Source organism: Falco naumanni, chromosome 5 (assembly GCF_017639655.2).
Source record: "Falco naumanni isolate bFalNau1 chromosome 5, bFalNau1.pat, whole genome shotgun sequence".
Classification (NCBI taxonomy): Eukaryota; Metazoa; Chordata; class Aves; order Falconiformes; family Falconidae; genus Falco; species Falco naumanni.
The window spans coordinates 45,284,386-45,302,828 of record NC_054058.1 but is presented as its reverse complement, the minus strand read 5'-3'; the positions used below and the strand labels follow the sequence as shown (position 1 = coordinate 45,302,828).

Below are 18,443 nucleotides of genomic sequence, written 5' to 3'. Positions count from 1 at the left end.
TATATCCAAATTTGTTCCTTCAATAATTTTTGCAGAAAAAAATGTGCTACTACATATTGGTTTTCGTGCAAAACACTATATTGTTTCAATCTTCTCCATGCAGAATCTTTTCTGGATCAACAGAAATATTATTTGAGAGGTGACACAGATTTTATCATCATGCAATGAATGACAGCTGTTTTGTGGGAGTCTGACAGGTAAACACATGAAATGTATGCAACTATACAAGCATATTTGAAAATACATTTTGGTGTCCACATTCAGGTGAATATACCATTTAAAAGAAACTGCCATTTGCCTATTAATAGAATATACTTCAGAATGGTTTTAGAACTCTAAGAAATTGCCTCATCTGGAAGTAAATTGAATTGTGAATTAGGTGAATATTACACATGTCTGTGTAACATTAAACTGCAGAAAAGGGAAACAAAGATTAATATCCAGCTATATGTATTCATCGACAGTCAGATGCCAAACCTATAATTGAGATACTGAAAACAGCCTAGGTACACTCTTACTTGCTGGGACTGTTTTTACAAGAATCAACTCAGGAATTGACATAGTGTGGACAACAGGACAATGAATTATGATTGTTTTGGGACTGGAAGCCTGCTTCTGCTCTCACCTTTCCCAGGGCATGGTGGGGAGGTGATTTCATGTCCACAGTCACTTAAAAAGGAAAACCACAGAGGGTACCCGGCAAGACTGAGGTGGGCTGCTACGCTGGTATCTAGTTCTGTAGCCCATCTCACTAAGCCAGCAGACCTGACCCTGCTGGAAAAACGTCAGTCTTACTGCATGTGCTGAGCTGGACCAGGAGAGGACACAGCTTATCACCTTCACTGTCAAATGTGAAAAGCAATGCAGCCTACCCAGTGAGCAAGGCTGGACCAATATCAGTTTGTTAAATATGATTAACACAAGAAGATTCATGCCAATTACTGCAGTATATTGAATACACTAGCTGAAATGCTCTATTAAAATATCTGTGTACCATACTAAATTATGGGAGTGATACTAAACGGTTTATCTAACATGTCTTAAAGTACTTTAAAATCTGAGTAAAATAAAAACAAACTGTGTTAATTTCAATTTCTAAATGTAAATTTAAAATGCTAGTCTTGCCATATGTTTCACTAGGGAATGCAGAACGTAACATAGTACATGCCAATCTTCTAACGTTTCCCTAGCTTTTGAAGGTGAAGTGCTTATCCATAAACTCTGACATCAATTTGTAGACTCAAGCCCTGGGTGAATCATCAGAAGCAGGCTGAAAGAAAATGAGCAAAATTCTTCTACCTTAAAAAGAGAGATATATCTATGTTCTGCTACAGCAATATAAGCATTTCCAGCTTCTACACAGAGCAAATACAGCACAACTCATGCACAGCATGTACTGCCAGTAGTCAGCAAAACAATTTGCTTTCCTTCTAGGAAGGCTTGTCTCAGTGTTCTTTATAAAATAATTCTTCTTTATTCCAGTAATCTTAAATTAATGTAACTTGCTATAAATGTCTATGTGCCAGACATGCCATAACCCCAACTTCCTAATGTTTCATTTGTCTTACATGTATTTAATTTGACTTACAGAACATTATCAGCTTTGTATATCAGCCACAAATAGCAAGAAGGAAAAAGGTTAAGGGTGAACTTCCTCTCTTCTACTGCTCCAAACCCATTTTACTTGTAAAGAACAGTGACTTATTTCTCTGTTAACCTCACAAGCCAAATTTTAAATAGGCTCTCAACTTTTAACAAACTTGTATAGACACATTAATAAAAACCTTTTACTGCACTCCAACAAGAAAGCATTTCTACAAAGATGCTCTATACACCAATATGTGCTTGTAGAGCTTGATTCTAGTTTAAAACATAGTAGAAAGGGAGTATTTTGGAGAAAATGCTAATTATTTCCATGACAGACAAGAAAATAACTACTTGCTGCTTATTGCTGCAGCCTTTCATTGGGTATTCCTATAGTTTTCATTCTATAATGTGCAAGACAACGGACATACTTTTATTACCCAGTGGAAATTTCTGGCCACAACCTGTGATCAGGCTTCATTTGTCTATTTACAAATGAAGCAGTTAGGCAGAAACACTGCCCTACCTTGGCTACATGATTTTTGTAATCCAAAGTACCCTGGTGAGGTCTCATTCATCTCTGCATCGCAGACCTTGTACCACAAAGTCATACCTGCAGTGCCAACAGCAGTATTAAACACTTCTGATGGCCATTCTGAAATCAAAATGTCCAGTTGCCTTTGAGAGCAGTTAATAGAGGCCTGACAGGGTTCTTAATACCTTTTCTAAGTGGCTGCTGTGAGTTTTTTTGGGTGGGAGGGGAATGAAGGCAAAAAGATGTGGAACCAGCAGACAACTGACCAAAACCATATAAAGAATAATTTAACGTTTAGAGAGACAGTCAAATATCAGTTAACAAGGTCAAATAGGGTAGAATAAAGCAAAGACATAGATACTTCAAAGCATGTGTAAATGAGCCTACAAGAATATAGCAATGGATGGTAAAATGGGGAATGCAATGAAATTCAAGCCAAATCTACAGACCTGGGCTTGCCATATCAGAGTTTAGTTAAGTATAGCTAGCCAAAATCGGAACTCAGTACTATTTACATGTCAGCTTTGGTGTCTTTCCATTCACGACATCATGAATGCAGTCCAAACTATGCTGAGCTAGCAGTACATTAAAACAGCAGCATACATATCATTGAACAGGATACTGTGCTACCTGCTTGAATTCCCATTCCTTCAAGGATGTAAAATGACACAAGATACTCATTAACTTTTCAGATGCAACCATTTCTATTGCTATGTGACTCTGAACAAGCATTAAGACTGACAAGGATACTACAGGTCAATATACTGAACTTTGTTCTGCTAAGGTTTATTGTAGCAAAATTCTGGAAGAAAAAAGGCGTAGCTAGTTTTTTAGATCATACATGAAGTGCTACCTCAAGCAAAGAATTTCATGTGAAGCAGCATCTCTTGCATACATGGATGCCGAAAAGGACACTGGAGTTAGAACTTCCTCCAGGCTAAACCAAACCAAAACCTATACAGCAATGACTTCTTCATGCTGCACAATTGTTCCAGTGAGGATGTTGGCACAGTCAGACTTCTACTCCATCCATACTCCAAAGTCTTTTGAAAAGCTTGCCAAAGTTTTAAGTGAAGAGGCTATTAGATCAAGCATCAACTTAAAGACCAGTCTGTTTTCTGTTAATTTGTTATCTAAGATATGTAGTAAAAGAACAAGGCACCAGGAATTTAGATACTGACCACAAGTTCATTTGCTTAAACTCAGGAAAAAATCCAAATGTTTTTCTCATTTGTAATTTGGACAAGCCCTGACAATAATTTCTTTTAAGAACCCATTTGCAAAGATAAGACTGCCTATTGCTTAACTATATGCTTCTTCAGCAAAAACCCAAACCAAACAAAAACAAAACACATAGCTAGGCAGACTGAAGACATGCTTATGCATTCCAAAGAGAGAATGAAACATTTCTTCTAATGAAGCATACTGAAGGTATCTCAAGCTAGAAAATTAATTCAAAATATTAAGTCTACAGTTTCAAGCTTGCATGTAAAAACATGTGCCTGACTGCAGAATAGTTGGTCTGGCATGAACAAACAATTTCTTGGTGCACACAAGGTCATTTTTTATTGTTTTTAGAAAGAAGTTGACTGCATTTTAGCTGTTGGCATTTCCCACCTCCTTTAACCTTAAGTCTGACTGGCAAAGCTACATACCTAACCATAGGTTGTTATAAGGGCATAAGGGCTATGAGAGTACACAGAGCAGACCTGTTGGCTTTGGGACCATTGCATACACCGAACATTTTCTGATGTCCTTTCACACAGAATTATGCAAATATTACCAAATAGCTACAAAAGCTAAACAACCGGGAACACTTTCACATCCCTTATGTGGATGAGAGGCAAACTCAGCAGTAAATAATTTAAGAATCTAAACTTTTCAACAACTGCATGGAAGAAAAAAAGAGTAAACTTTATTTGAGGTAGGAAATGACCTTGATGGTCTTTGCTGATTGCTGTATTCTTATTACTTCAGGCTGTTATTTGTTACACAAAAATAGGATGGTTTTGATGTCATCTTGTTTTCTAAAATATGAATGATTACTTGGAGGTCAATTTATTTACATAGATTTGGTAATATACGATATAAAAAATCCTCAAACTACCCTCTAAATGACTCCCCAAAATAGTTAACAAAATTGGTTTAAGTTCCATTTTTTCATGTACTTCATTGCTAGCAGAGCAGGAGATTCCAAAGGCATATGAGTTTTGTGAAACTTAATTCTCCTTCAGGATACAGGGTTTTAACACTGAGTTATTAGAATTCATACTTCTAGTACGAATGGTAATTATACTATTTTAAGTAAACAAAAAGCTTTAAGTATTATATTTTTTATGAATTGCACTTGTTATTGGTGATAGTGGAACAAGACAATTTTAGAAGACTTCTTGCTTGAATGGATCTGTGTATTAAATAAAGCGAAATACAGACTCACAGGGTAAATCCTCTGGAAATTACTTCAGTCTCTTGAATGAGTCGTAGAGCTTTCCTCACGAGATTAGTAAAAGCTCGGCTATTCGCCACTGTTTCTTCCAGCTGGATACAGTATTTTCGCAGGGACATTTGCAGTTTGGCTGTCCTCCATGTGCCCCACACTCTGAAGACTGCATAGACAAGCAAAACTAGTCCCCACGGCAGCCACGATGATTCCTTCCACCACGAAGGAAGCATAAACAGTGCACTTACAAAGGCAAGAAACAGTGAGACATCCCTGCAAACAGAGAAAGTACCATCAACCATCAACAGATTCCGGCAGTCAAACAAGTGGGAAAAATCACGAAGCTTTTGGTTACATTTGAGATTACGCCATCTTATTACAGGGCTTTTATGTAGGTCCTGAAGGGAGCTGTAAACACCAAAAACTACTCCTAGTGGCAGATTTAGATGTATGAGCACATGATATTACTTGGTCAATATACTCTAAGGAAACATTTTTCTGCTTTTTTGTGGCACAAGTAGTAGAAGAATAATGCACCATGTCAGTTTCACTTACACCTGATACTTTAAAAAAAAAGAAAAAAAAGAAAAGAAAATAGAAAAAGAAAAAAATCTGACTACTCAGCATTATAAGACAGGGTGGGTAGGAACTGGAGTATCTGTACTTCCAGGTTCAAAAGTACAGTAGGGAAGGGCATGTTTCTTTTGGTAACAAAACCCTCAAGTAATGCCAGCTTTATTTTTTCCAGAGCCTGACTCATTTAACTTGGACACAAATGCACCACTAGTTTTTAACTCATTTTAATAAAGATGGCTTGAATAATAATTTGGAATAATTTGGCAGTTTTTGAAAATCTTTAAAGAAAAGATCTTCTAGTATCTCAGTTCAGTTATTTCTCAAGGAAATTTTAAAAACTTCATAAAGCTGTTATTTTCATCTAGAAAAATTCAACAAAAAAAAACCTGCTAGAAAATACAGTGTGTTTCATATATAGTATTATAGTCGCAGGTTTATAAAATTGTGAGAGTCTTCACAGAGATGAATGGGATATGGGCTTCAAGGTACATAACAACTTTACTTTTCCAGAATTTTTTGGAAGAAAAATATTCAATGTCTTCACCCCTTTAAGCTGTATATCCTGTATTCAGTTTTGGAAATACTCACAAGGAATATTCTCTGATTTCTAAAATAAGGTATGATCTCTGGGTTTCTATTTTCTGGACAGTTTTGTGGTCATATTTAAACAAGCTTTGCAAGTGTTGACTCTTCAGGGCTACTGATAGGCTTCAGTAAAGGTCCAGGTTAAAATATTCCAGATATGTAGTTAACTTTAAAAAGGACAGACAGGCATTCTAGAACTTCCTTGGTGCATTAAAAAAAATAATCACACACACAAAAAATGAATCTCAACAATGAAAGACTGGACGGGATTTAAGAGCTCACTTTGTCCATTTTCAGTTTCTGGTTAATCCAGACCATCACAGACAGACTGAAGGAGAAAATGGAGACTCCACAATCCACCCAGGTAACTATTCCGATTTTCCCAAAGTCCTATCTGATTTACTGGTAAATTCATCACATTATTTTTCCCCATACCCTTCCCTTTTCTGAACAGAATAGACAATGACAGATGACCACCTTCTTACCAGCTACCTTCTGCACATCATAACACTGTTCTATCCCACCTCCATTTTCTCTCTTTTGGCCAAACAATCCTAGCACACTCTAATGTTTCTGAAAGATTACATTTTATACACTCATTATTCATCTTGTTCTGCTCTTGACTGTCTCTAAATTACCTATGCCACTCCAAGTGGGGCATCCAAACCCAGATACTGTAGCCTAACACAAGGATTAGAAACATACAGAAAAATAAACCCCTGTGCCACAAGGACACCAGGATGATATTTGCCTTTTGACTAATTTGCTGACACATTCCATTTACACTCTGCAACAATGTGCCGACCCTTTTCTGAAGTAGTGCTGCCTACCCAGTTATTCACTACTTTACTTTTTAATTTGATTTTTCCTTCCCAAGTCTAGCTTTAGACTTCTGTCTTTATTGACTTTTCTGCTGACTTCAAGATTTCTCCAAGCTACTTTTGAACTCCATTCTACCATAACACAAACTTGTTGTCATCTGTAAGCTGAGAAATATTCACAAATTTTGTAAGTGTACTTCATCATCTGAACAGTTAAAGAAACAATGAATAGTGATGTTTGCTAGGAGCAGGACCACTGGAAAAATCTGGTTCAAAAGTCCTCTTGTTTGACTGAGAGCATCAATAATGACATATTACAACTTAAACAGCTGGGGTTTTTAACCTGCTGTGGCTTTATAATAATTTTATCTATTTTCCTAATATATGTATGAAAACACAGTACGGATCTCTGTTATGACATATTTTTATCTACTGATTCCTGTCCATTTCTGAGCAAGCCACTCTGTCAGAAGACCCACCACCCTTGTTATTCTTCAAACACAGGTGGTAGCTGTTCAGACACTGCTGCAACTAGCTCCTTCAGTATTCTAGGGTGAATTTCACCAGCCACTGCTGACTTGAATGCATCTTATTTAAATATTCTTTAGTCTGTTCTTCCGGTATTCTATGTCTGAAAATTAACTGCATCCCCTCCAACATATTTTATGAAGACCACAGCAAAGAAAACACGCTCCAATTCAGACTTCACAATCATGTCTCATTTATCAAAATCACCACTGCACAGCTTTAGAAATTCAAGAATTAATCCACCAGGCTAGTTCTTGCTTATAGCACATATTAGGGAGTGGAAGTATCCATTCATGTCCGTGTAGTGATCTCAGATTAAAACTTGCTCTTTCAAAAAAAACACCCAAGGAAAAAAAACCCACATGCTTATACAACAGTATGGGGACTACTCGACCGACAACTCAAAAGACCTAAGAAAAAAAAGTAGTTACTTTATTGCTACATTTTATATAAAGACCACACAATGTATTTTTTGCTTGTTTTACAGTGAATATAGTGGTAGATATTCTCTATACAATACCAAATATTAGGAGTTGCTAGGGAGCGTAGTGTTGGAAGCTGTCCGTTTTCCTGTTGCTTACACTGCCCTGCAGACAGGATACTGGGGTCAAGGAACTCAATCAGTTCCACATCCTCCTGCAGCAGAACTTCCTGTTGCAGGATGGTTCGGAGTGTGTCAAATCGAAATCCAACATCCTTACCACAAAGGAGAAAAAACAGGCATTAATAAAGAATATGCAAATTCTTAAGTTAGCAGAACAAGGAAAATCCAGACACTCTACAATTTACTGACAACAATCTGTTCCCAAAGACTACAGGAATGTTTCATATATATGACAAATAGCTACATCATTTTTCTTGAACTTGCTTAACTTTAAAAACTCACATACTACCAAACAGTTTAGACTTGTAGGATGCATTGCACTTTGTCATCTGACCTAGATAGTAACAATACCTGGAAACATGCCACAGATTATGCCAATATATTTCAGTAAGAATCAGAAAGGTACTACATCTATTAGAAGACCATTAATAAAACAGCAAACACTGTTGGGTTTTTTTTTAACATCATGACATATTTTAAGTCATTAACAAACAACAAAAAATTGAAAGAGGAAGAGAGATAAAGTAGTCAACAAAAAGCAACCTGTGGGACACTTGGTTACAGTAGGGGCAATGCACCAGACTCAAGCCCCGAGTCAAGGCAGTGAAGTCCTCTCCTGCAGGATTCTGTGCCTTTCCCAAGGGAACTTGATCCAAACATGAAACAGCAGGGGCTCTGAAGACCTCACACTTGCTAAACTTCAGGGAGTTACTTGTGGATTTGATACCGTGATAAGCATTTGCTATTTTTTTCCCTGCAACTACAGCTCTTCAAGACAAATACACAGTTCTTGAAGACAAATATATCCAAGATGGCCTCTTGAAATTTTAATTTGCATCCCGCACCAAACTGTACTTACAAAACTTTAAGTTAAGAATGTCATAACACAACCCAAGTAACACTGAACACGTGCATCTTTGCATCTAGCTAGATTACAGGAGGGGAAGGAGAATATTTCTGAAAAACCTCTAATAGAAGCTGTTAACATAAGTATGACATTTCACAGTACAAAATCTGTTTAGTTCTGTCATTGACAGAATGAGATTCTTTATGAAGCCATAAAACAGCTAGTCAAAAGTTTAATTCCACACATTGATATCACTTGAGATAACTTGCATTCTATTTTTAATGGAAAACATTTGCTTCAGGACTGTATGCAAAAGGAAATTCTGCCATCCTCCGAGGCATCCTGTGTCATTTCAGTACCCTGCTGTAGCATGTGGCAGAAGAAAACACCTTTTCCATGTTCTTTGGTTGCGTCTCCATCTCAAGAAAGTAAGGCTATAAAAAGCTGTTAAGATAATAACTATAATTCATAGGGGAAGAGGGAGGAAGAAAAGACTATCAAAGATCACTAATGAGAGGTTTCAGAGGAAATTTTGTCCTCTTAAGATAAGGGAGAAGTGACACCAATTGGGCTTGGCAGAACTGTCTGAGAAATGGAAACCCCTAACTTCTCATGTTGCTCACTTCTTTTTTTTAAGATACATTTGAAGACATCATCCCTCCATCACAGTAGAAAAAAAAATCAAAATTCTAACTTTTAGATTCTGGAACAGTCTGACTAATATAACATTTGCAAGCTAGACTAAGGAACCTGAAGCAGCTGGGTGCAGGTTAAAGCAGATCTCCAGCAAGCCCAGGCTAGAGACTGAAGTGGATAGAAAGTGGTACTGCAAAGAACAGGTGTAAAGGCAGCATAAAACTATTTTTAACTATCTGGGGTAAAATTATCACCCTTCAGGTCTGCCCCACACAGGCTGACTTGGGCCCTATAAGTTTCTGCATGCTCCAGGAGTAGCAGAATACAACTTCTGGTGAGGCAGATGGATACCCAACCTGCTTCTGAACTGCTGAGATGAGAGCACATAGGCAGTACAAAGAACTGTTCTTGCCTCTCCCTACAGCCAGACCACTACACAGATGTCATCTGCTCTTAATGCATTAATACTGCTGAAGCATTATGACGGAGGTGCCTTAGTTTGCCTCGCTTTTCCCGCATGTACAAGCACTGTGGACAGCAGTGCAGAAACAAATATGCCAGTATGAGTCCAGGGGTAGTACTGCTGCACTGTAGTGGTGCTACACCTGAGCTGACAAGCTGAAAAAGCGGGCAAAGCAATACTCAGATGAAGCTCAAGAGCATTCTGTCTTGAGCTGTGTCTGCAAGGCACTCAACTGCAACAGAGACTTGCTCAGGCAACATCTCCACACTGCTTTTCACCAAAGGGGGTAGCTACACTGTAGCTTAAATCCTTTCAGCTTTCCAGAATTTCTTTAATTTCTCACACGTTTTATTTTAATCCCTCTTCCACGTTTTGAACATCTTCAACCTGGCTACTGATATTGTTCCTGTTCTCGTGTGTCCAATTGACCTGACACACTGAAAACCAAAATAAATATTATCCAAAAAATAAGTAAAACTCTTAGAGCCAAAACTAACAATACAGATTAAAGATGGTGCTCAGAGGACAAGGTACAGAGAAGGAAGACTTGTGGATTAGGAAAGGAAATGGGAAGAAAAAAAAAAAAGTGATCACTTACCAGTCGGTGAAGTATGTCATCGTTTTTCTTATACTGTGGAAAAGGAAACCAACTTCTAAAGAACTCAACTAGTTTTGACAGGATGCCTTGCTGAAGGGAACAGAAATTACTCCAATTAAAAAAAAAAAAAACAACAACCAAAGCCAAAAATACATAAATAACAACAGACAACTCTTTTATTTCTGCATTTGCTTTTCTTGTTAACGGGGACTCAAGTACCTGTAAGGAAGTTTCACTTACTGTGTCTGGCCTAACTTCAGAGTACGCTAAGGGAACATCTGCTTCCCGTTAGTTTGCCTGTACACAAGAGCATGAAATAAAGTTTTCAGTAACCCCACCTATTTGCAGCATAATGGATTGTTATGTTATACTGTTAAAAATAACTACAGCTAGATTTAGTTTGATCTCAAGTTGGCAGCTACTGCATTGATATGAAAGACTTTCTCTCTCCCTGAGTATAAAAAAGGCAGGTTAAATTGCTGACAGGGACTGAAGAAAAGTAAAAGACCAGGAGAGGAACAACCTCTCCTTGGCAGACCACCACAGCTTGAGGACAAAACTCTGGAGGAAACTCCCTGTCCCAACCAGGGTGTGTTAGCTGGTACTTTGTCTCCATGCTGCTTCACATGCAACCTAAATCCACACTTTCATCTGAGCTGAAAACACAACTTTGCACACCACTATTTGGCGGGACTGCCACTCAGTCATCACACATTTTACTCATGTGTCTTTCTAAAATATGATGCATGGAAGATCATCATTAAATAGATGCATGATTTTGCTTCACTCTGCAGCCATTCAATGAAAAAAAAAGTGTTTTTGACACACACTGTGTATCTACTTTCCTCAGACTGAGCTGACAGGAAGTATTTTTCAAAATATTTACTTACATATATTTCATGAATGCCCTACCTCTTAATCTTCAGACTGCGGACACTGTAATACAATCAAATGAAATGTATGCCAAAAAACATAATTGTGGAGTAATTACATTTTGTGGCATACTGTCTCAAAATAAAAAAAAAACCCAACAAACCAAACAGATTACAATAGCTTAATGTATAAAGGGTGTCTGCATTAAATCAGCTTCTTTTTCTTCTGTTTTTTCTCTTTGTTCTTTTTCTTCTCCCCCCCCCCCCCCCCCCTTTTTTTTTTTCCCTTCCTTTTTTCCCCCAACTCTAAGGTGGGAAATAGAAGAGTAAAACCAAGCAACTGAAGCTTGGAGCTTGGCGGTTAGCCCTGTGATCAGCCTGACAGCCCTCTGAAAGGCAGTGTGACACAAGTTTGATGAAGCAAGCAGGGAAGAATGGTTTTAAGTAACATCAGAACTGCCACCCTAAAGCCTTTATGCTTCAAGAATTTTTGAAATAACTTTGGTGTCCATTTAGGTAACCTAATTCCTATATTATATATCTATATCTATATATAAAGCTTTCCTTTATGTATGCCTCATCTTTCTGTGTACACTTAGAACTGCACGCCTATGCCAAAAGAAGTGTTTTTAGGTCAGTGGAGAGACAAACCAACAACAGGGGTTTGATAATGACAGCTCTTCCCAATATACAGACATCACCGTGGCTTATTAGGCGAAGCTACCCCAGCAAACCACACTTCTTAAGACTACGGAATAAATCCAAGTGATTGTACTTTGATGTTGCTCAAGGGCACTGACAGAATTTGGAAAATAAGTGTCACAAACTGCAGCACTAGCTTATCCTCCAAATTTCTTGTAAAGTGGTGCAAAATAAAATAAAACATTTTGATTAGGATTTGTGGAAAATCAAGATTAAATAAGCAAAGGTCCTTGCTCTGCGTTTGAGTTGCAGATAGACCCTTCATTCAGAAGTACTCTTCCCCATACTTTGAAAGCAGAATACAGAAGGAATTGTCCATTTACTATGTAAAATTATGTCTTGGAGCCTACCATTTTCAACTGCTTAGCCTTCACAAGTCTTTTGAGTTTTCATCATAAACATTTAAACCTACACCAAGGATAATTTTAAACTGCTGCCAGCTGACTAAACTAGACTGGAATTACTGAAAGAAACTCTCATACTAGTGTGCTACATAAGTAACCTTTTGGTTTATTTTCTGTGTTTTAGTTTAAAAATAAAAACCTGAGCTTGCATAAACACTCAATAGGCATGTCAGTGCTTGAAAACACAAAACAAGACAACCCACTGTCTTGGGCCGTGACCCAGTAGAGTACAGTAACACATTAAATTATTCAGATCTTTGGAACAGTGTCTCACAGTTTGCATTCCCATTGGGAGTGTTACTGACAAGTAAAACAACTTTCATCAACATGCAAGTCAGGTCATGTTGGCAATGCTTCTGGAGTATTCTTACAACTTTAGATCACCACTCAGTCAAACTCTCTGTAAACTGAGTAACAAAGATGTATTAACTCCTAACATTTAAAGAAATAGCATAGGACATGCACATTTTAGGTACACTCATTTAAATCTGAAATAAAATTCTAAGGACTATTTCTCTTTTGTACAGGATGAACCTGAAATGGCAAACTAGCAGGTATCTGAAATACTATCATTCACATTGGCAGCTTTCAGTTCTGTGCACTTCAGAAAGAAGATAATGCTACATATGAAATGCCTTCCAGCTACTCAGAGCTAGCATTAAGTGAGTGGGAGCCCTAGACAAAGGCAAAGGACTGGTCCCTCTGCCTTTCCTCATCAGGACACCTGCACAGCCACTGAGGGCTAGCTAGCCTCAACACAATCCTTAGTAGCTGCCTCCAGCACCAGCCCTGTTCTAGTGATGAAATATTATCACATCTAAGATGGGATAAGGTGTGACAGTATAATCAATTTAAACATTCAGATATGCACAGCAGTCTAGGAAAATGACTGAGAAAAGAAAAATGTAAACAGGAGGAAAGACATTCCTTGAAGATCAAGCAGAGTTACTCAAATAGAATTTAACTCCAGAAAACAAGTTTAGGAACTCTTGCAAAAGTGCTTTAGAGTATCAAGTGATCATGAGACCAGAACTTTAGCTGTAACTTTCTCCAGAAATGGGTACAGCCAGGAACACTGCACCTATAAATACCATGCTAAATCACATCTCTGTACTCCCTCAGATGGGAGACTGGCATTTCATCAGCCCTCAGAACACAACCTTGAAGCACTTTTTCAGCTCAATGTTCATTAAGACTATGTTCCGATTAAAAAAATCCACTAAAACCACACACACAGAGAACTATTTAAGATGTGCTTCAAATTCAGCTGATGCTTTCTGCCTTTCATTAGGCCTGAACCATACGCTCTGCTTGGCAGGACAGCAAGACACAGCAGCAATACTTGTATCAGTCACTAGCGTCCTCTTTTTTTTCCAGATTCGTTTTTTCAGTCACTGAAGATCCCAAACTACATCATTGCCTTGCCAAAATCTTGCTACATGTCACCAGATTGCATCCGTACAGGGTTCCTACTTGACAAAGTACAAGAGGAGTAAACAATCTCAACTCAAAGAAAACGCAATACTGCAGCTTTTCTATCTTAATAAAGTGTTAAAGGCATTTGTAAACTTGCTTTTCAGAACAGAAGGAAAATGATACACACGCTAAGCATCACTCAGCATGGAACATCATCTACTCCCTGTGAATGTATTTTGCACTACACTAAGCCTCAACTAAGATAATTTTATATTAGGAGTGTGGGTAGGTACATATTCAGAACTCAGAAACCATTTGTTTCCCAGACATTTCATAATTTCAATAGACTAGGCTAGTGAAGGCTGACAGAAGGGAAGTGGTAAGTCTCATGTAAAAATGAGCACGATTGGATGGGAACGTAAACAATTTGCCTGTATGTCACAAAAAGTTTGCAACAAAGCCTCAGATCCCCCAAAATCCAGTCTACTTCTGTAAATGTGTGGCCAACTGCCCCTGCCTCATTCTCTTTCCTTTTGAGACACCGTACAAAAATGGGACATAGAAATCAAATGACAAAAACAGACTTTCTGGTATCAGATTACAAAAGACAAGTGTTAACATTCCTAAAGTGGTACTGGAACAGCAGCAGGAAGAACCTATGACATTTTATCGCTAGAAATGACACACAGGTTTCTTCCTTATTTCCACTACATACCCTTGTCTAGACAGAGATGAGATAATATGAATGTCATCCTAGTATTTGTAAGAAATGGACAGCCCGTTTCACACACCCACTCCCTGCAAGTTGCAAGACAAACCATGACGAATGACTTCTACATCTGACACAATACTGGAGGACTTGCTCCCAACACAATAAAATTAAGTGTAAAATGCCTGAGGGGAAGGGAGGGGAAAAAACAGAATACTTGAAGCTTTTAAAAGCACCATATCTTAATATTTTTGAGGTTCTTAACCCCACAGCACTTTTGTATTACATTCAGTGGAAATTATATACGTGAACAAAGCATCATACTGCTTTTACTGACTTCCACAAAAGTAATTATGCAAAATAAAATAATGCAGCTAACAAGTGATAGTCCATGCATTGCTTCATATTAATGAACAGATAATCAGCCAATTAAATATGTCACTCTAATTTTCATTTAACAGTGGTTTAATTAAAGTCTTCCTGCATTAAGCCAGAATAGGTATCTTCAATGTAAATGGACCACAAAATTGCCAAGAGCTTTAAAGGGAAAATTTATTTTCATGTGGTTTCTTGGGGGTTATGGTGAATGCCAGCTGACAATTCTGAAGAGGGCAGTGTACCTAATATTTCCATGAATACTTTTAAAGGTAGTTTAAATTAAAAGTATAAAAATGGTGTTAAACCCTGAATTAAATTCACCCTTGTCTTGTGACCACTTACAGAAGCAATCATTATTGCAAATGCAATAGCTACCCACACCAACAGTAACTAGAAATCAATTTATTCATTAAATTTAAAATAATCTTACATTACTAGCCAAGGAAGCATGGAGACACTGTAAGAATCAGTTCTCCTCCTCCTCTCAGTTAATCTGTTTCTTGGGCTTACAAATCCTCAGCACATGAGACTTTTTCAAATGACTAATGAGTGTGTGAGGAATCTTATATAGTCTACGCAGAAAGAAGCTGAAATGAGTATCACTATATGAAACTATGATCCATCAGCACTTCCCTAAATACTGATAGATGAACGATCCATCAACACTTCCCTAAATACTGATAGATGAATAAGCTTCACACTGCAGCTTCTAAAATTTCACTTCAAACACTGTGCATGTCAGTCCTTGCATGTACACCATGCTACTGTAAACATTTCAAAAATCACATTCTTCCCCCAGATCAGAAAAATATTGACTGATGTTATCCACATAAATTAATACACTTCTGAATCCTACCGCACCTATGATACTACACAGAGCAGAACAGATTAAAAATCCCACAAGAAAAAAATACTTCTGACCTAAAACAAAGGAGGAACAAGAGGGACATGTATAAAACTGAAAACATTTAGTTGAAATAAAGCTTAACTGCCACTATTACTTCGCTAACTCCTTGCAGCATCTGAGAACTGACTAGCAGATATACGTCAAGATGGCATTATTTGAGAAAATATCCTAATTAAAGCATAAGCTCTCCTTATTTGCCATATGATCACTCATCCACGAAAACCTGCAGAGAGATCTGGAGATCTCAGGGCCACTCATATCATATTGCCTGTGTTTGGGAAAAACAGGATGCTCTCCTCAGTTTACCGCCAGTTAATTGGGAGGGTAGAACATTGTGGAGCAGGAAAGGAGAAAAAGTTACAAACAAGAGGAAAGTGGTTGTGAAGCTCTAATTTGAAGATGGTTGAAAAGGTATAAAGCAGGAACGAACAACTGGAAAACTGAGCTCCAGTGGAAAGTTAAAAGCCACAGAAGGCAAGAATCAGATGCCGTAAGGTGCACAAAGATGGAAGCTACCATAGATGATGGGGAGAAAGGAGAAAGAAATAGTAATTCTTCAGAGGCAATGCATCAACCCATGAATGCTTGGTTTGGGTTCTTACCTGTGAGGTGCTGCCCACCTCAGCCTGGAGTGGTCAGGACAGAGAAGTCTGCATGGAGGCCTCTCTTTCCCCTGGCACATAGTTGGAGCATGTCCACTGAAAATTGAACTCTCCACTGTGGAAGTGAGAGGTAGGCAGAACATAACTGCTCTTTGCATGCTCCATCTAGGTGCTAAGGAGAAGATAGACCAACTACTGAATTTTCAATATACTTGTTGCAAACAGATTCCTACATCAGCTGCCTCAAAAGAGGAATTCCCTCACCCACACTACAGCTCCTCATCTGAGTCACACTGCCTGTACACTACTACTAACAGTAAAATAACATTTTTAATGAGGAAAAGAAAAAATGTGTAGGTCGTAGTAGGTGTTAAATGGCCAAATTCTCAAGCATAATTTTAACACCAAAAGTCCACAAGCTTTTACTTAAAATGATAGAGAAACAGGAAGTCTGAATTAATCAGCTGATGATCCTTGTCAGCCATTACAGTTAGGAAATCACCATAACATAAGCAGAGTTCTACTACCTCATTCATATTAGTTATTGTACTTATACTTCCCAGAAATCCTCTTTCTTAATATGTTTTGTCACAGAGTAAGCTATATTTAGCAACTGAATGCCTGAGAAGGGCTGGGAACTGTAAATGTTCTGTTCCAGAAAATTACCAGGTTTATTCCCAGAATCTCATCCTAGGCTAACATAATAATATCCAGTAAATAAGATAATTTACAACAGTCAAAAACCTCCTCATCAAAGTCTCTTGCTTCCCTAGCTTACATGAGTGCAAAGAAACACTCCAAACTATACCGGCAAACCATGCATTTCCAAACACATTCCCAGACAAGACAGGACAGCTGGTTGGGGTTTGTGTTTGTTTTTTTGGGGTTTTTTTTGGGTGGGAGTTCTTTTTTTTTCTTCTTTTTAATACACTAAGAGATTTATCTTTATCCCCTCTGATTTTGCCTATTTGTGAAGTAATGTGGTTCTCTTTTGAGAAGATAAACACTCAGGAACAGGAGAATGCTCACTTTCTGGGCAGCATGCACAGTCCGCTCTTTTTGGCTTTCCACTGCTGCACATTGCTCTGCCTTCTGTGACACCGATGAACATACTTCAAAATCTGTGTGTCCCAAATCCTGCAGATAGCGGTAGAGTGGGGAATTCTGAAAGAGATTTTAAAAAGAAAAATGAGAAAAAGAAGTTAAAAATCATTCCACATTTCCCACAAAACACAACTGTAAATACAGCAGCCACACAACCAGCAACTAATTGATTGGGAGCAGCCCTGCACAGAAGGACTTTGGGATGGTGGCAGATGAAAAATTGGACATGAGCTGGCAATGCGTGTGCGCAGCCCAGAAGGCCAAATCATACGCTGGGCAGCATAAAAGGCATGGCCAGCAGGTTGAGGGAGGTGATTCTCCCTCTCTACTCCGCTCTGGTGGGACCCCACCTGGAGTACTGCATTCAGCTCTGGGGTCCTCAGTACAGGAAGGACAGGGACCTGTTGGAGTGGGTCCAGAGGAGGGCCATGAAGGTAGGGGGCTGGAACACCTCTCCTATGAGGAAAGGCTGAGAGAGCTGGGGCTGTTCAAACCAGAGAAGCGAAGGCTCCAGAAAGACCTTATTGCAGCTTTTCAATTATTAAAGAGGGCTTATAAGAAAGACAGACTTTTTACCAAGGCCTGTACGGACAGGACAAGGGGTGACAGCTTTAAACTAAGAAAGGGCAGACTTAGATCAGATACAAGGAAAAATCTTTTTAGAGTGAGGGTGGTGAGACACAGGAACAGGTTGTGCAGAGAAGCTGTGGATGCCCCATCCCTGGAGTGTTCAAGGCCAGGCCAGATGGGGCTTTGAGCAAACTGATCTAGTGGAAGGTATCCTTGCCTATGGCAGGGGGCTGGACTAGGTGGTCTTAGAAAGTCCCTTCCAAACCAAACCACTCTGTGATTCTACGTAACAGGAAAAAAACCAGCACAGCTAATAGCAAAGAAACCAAAATTTCGCTTTAAATATCTCCTTTTCCTGACCATAATGAAAGAGGCTGCAAAGCAGTCAACATACAAAACAATGGGATGAGAAGTAAGCACGTAACCAATCGACTTTTCCCACAGCAATGTTTTTTTTAGGCTACCTGACAGGGTTCTTTAGCTTATAACTTCCATCTTTTCAATAAATAAATTAGGTATTTGGCTATATTTTAAAATATTATTGTGTGGCTCCAGAACACTT

The 18,443-nt window shown here is 38.4% G+C and overlaps 1 protein-coding gene across 6 annotated transcripts in view; it reads right to left on the bottom strand.

Annotated features, from left to right (window-relative positions):
* The window catches only part of VEZT (vezatin, adherens junctions transmembrane protein), a 67,882-nt gene that overhangs the window by 32,827 nt on the left and 16,612 nt on the right, over positions 1-18,443 (bottom strand). For all 6 annotated transcript variants that reach the window (XM_040595135.1, XM_040595133.1, XM_040595134.1 and 3 more), the window contains exons 2-5: positions 17,237-17,371; positions 10,218-10,307; positions 7,590-7,765; positions 4,557-4,832 (exon numbers count right to left, since the gene is read on the bottom strand). In XM_040595135.1, the coding sequence (XP_040451069.1) occupies positions 4,557-4,792 (236 nt within the window). In that variant the 5' untranslated portion in view covers positions 4,793-4,832; positions 7,590-7,765; positions 10,218-10,307; positions 17,237-17,371. The remainder of the gene's footprint in view (positions 1-4,556; positions 4,833-7,589; positions 7,766-10,217; positions 10,308-17,236; positions 17,372-18,443) is intronic.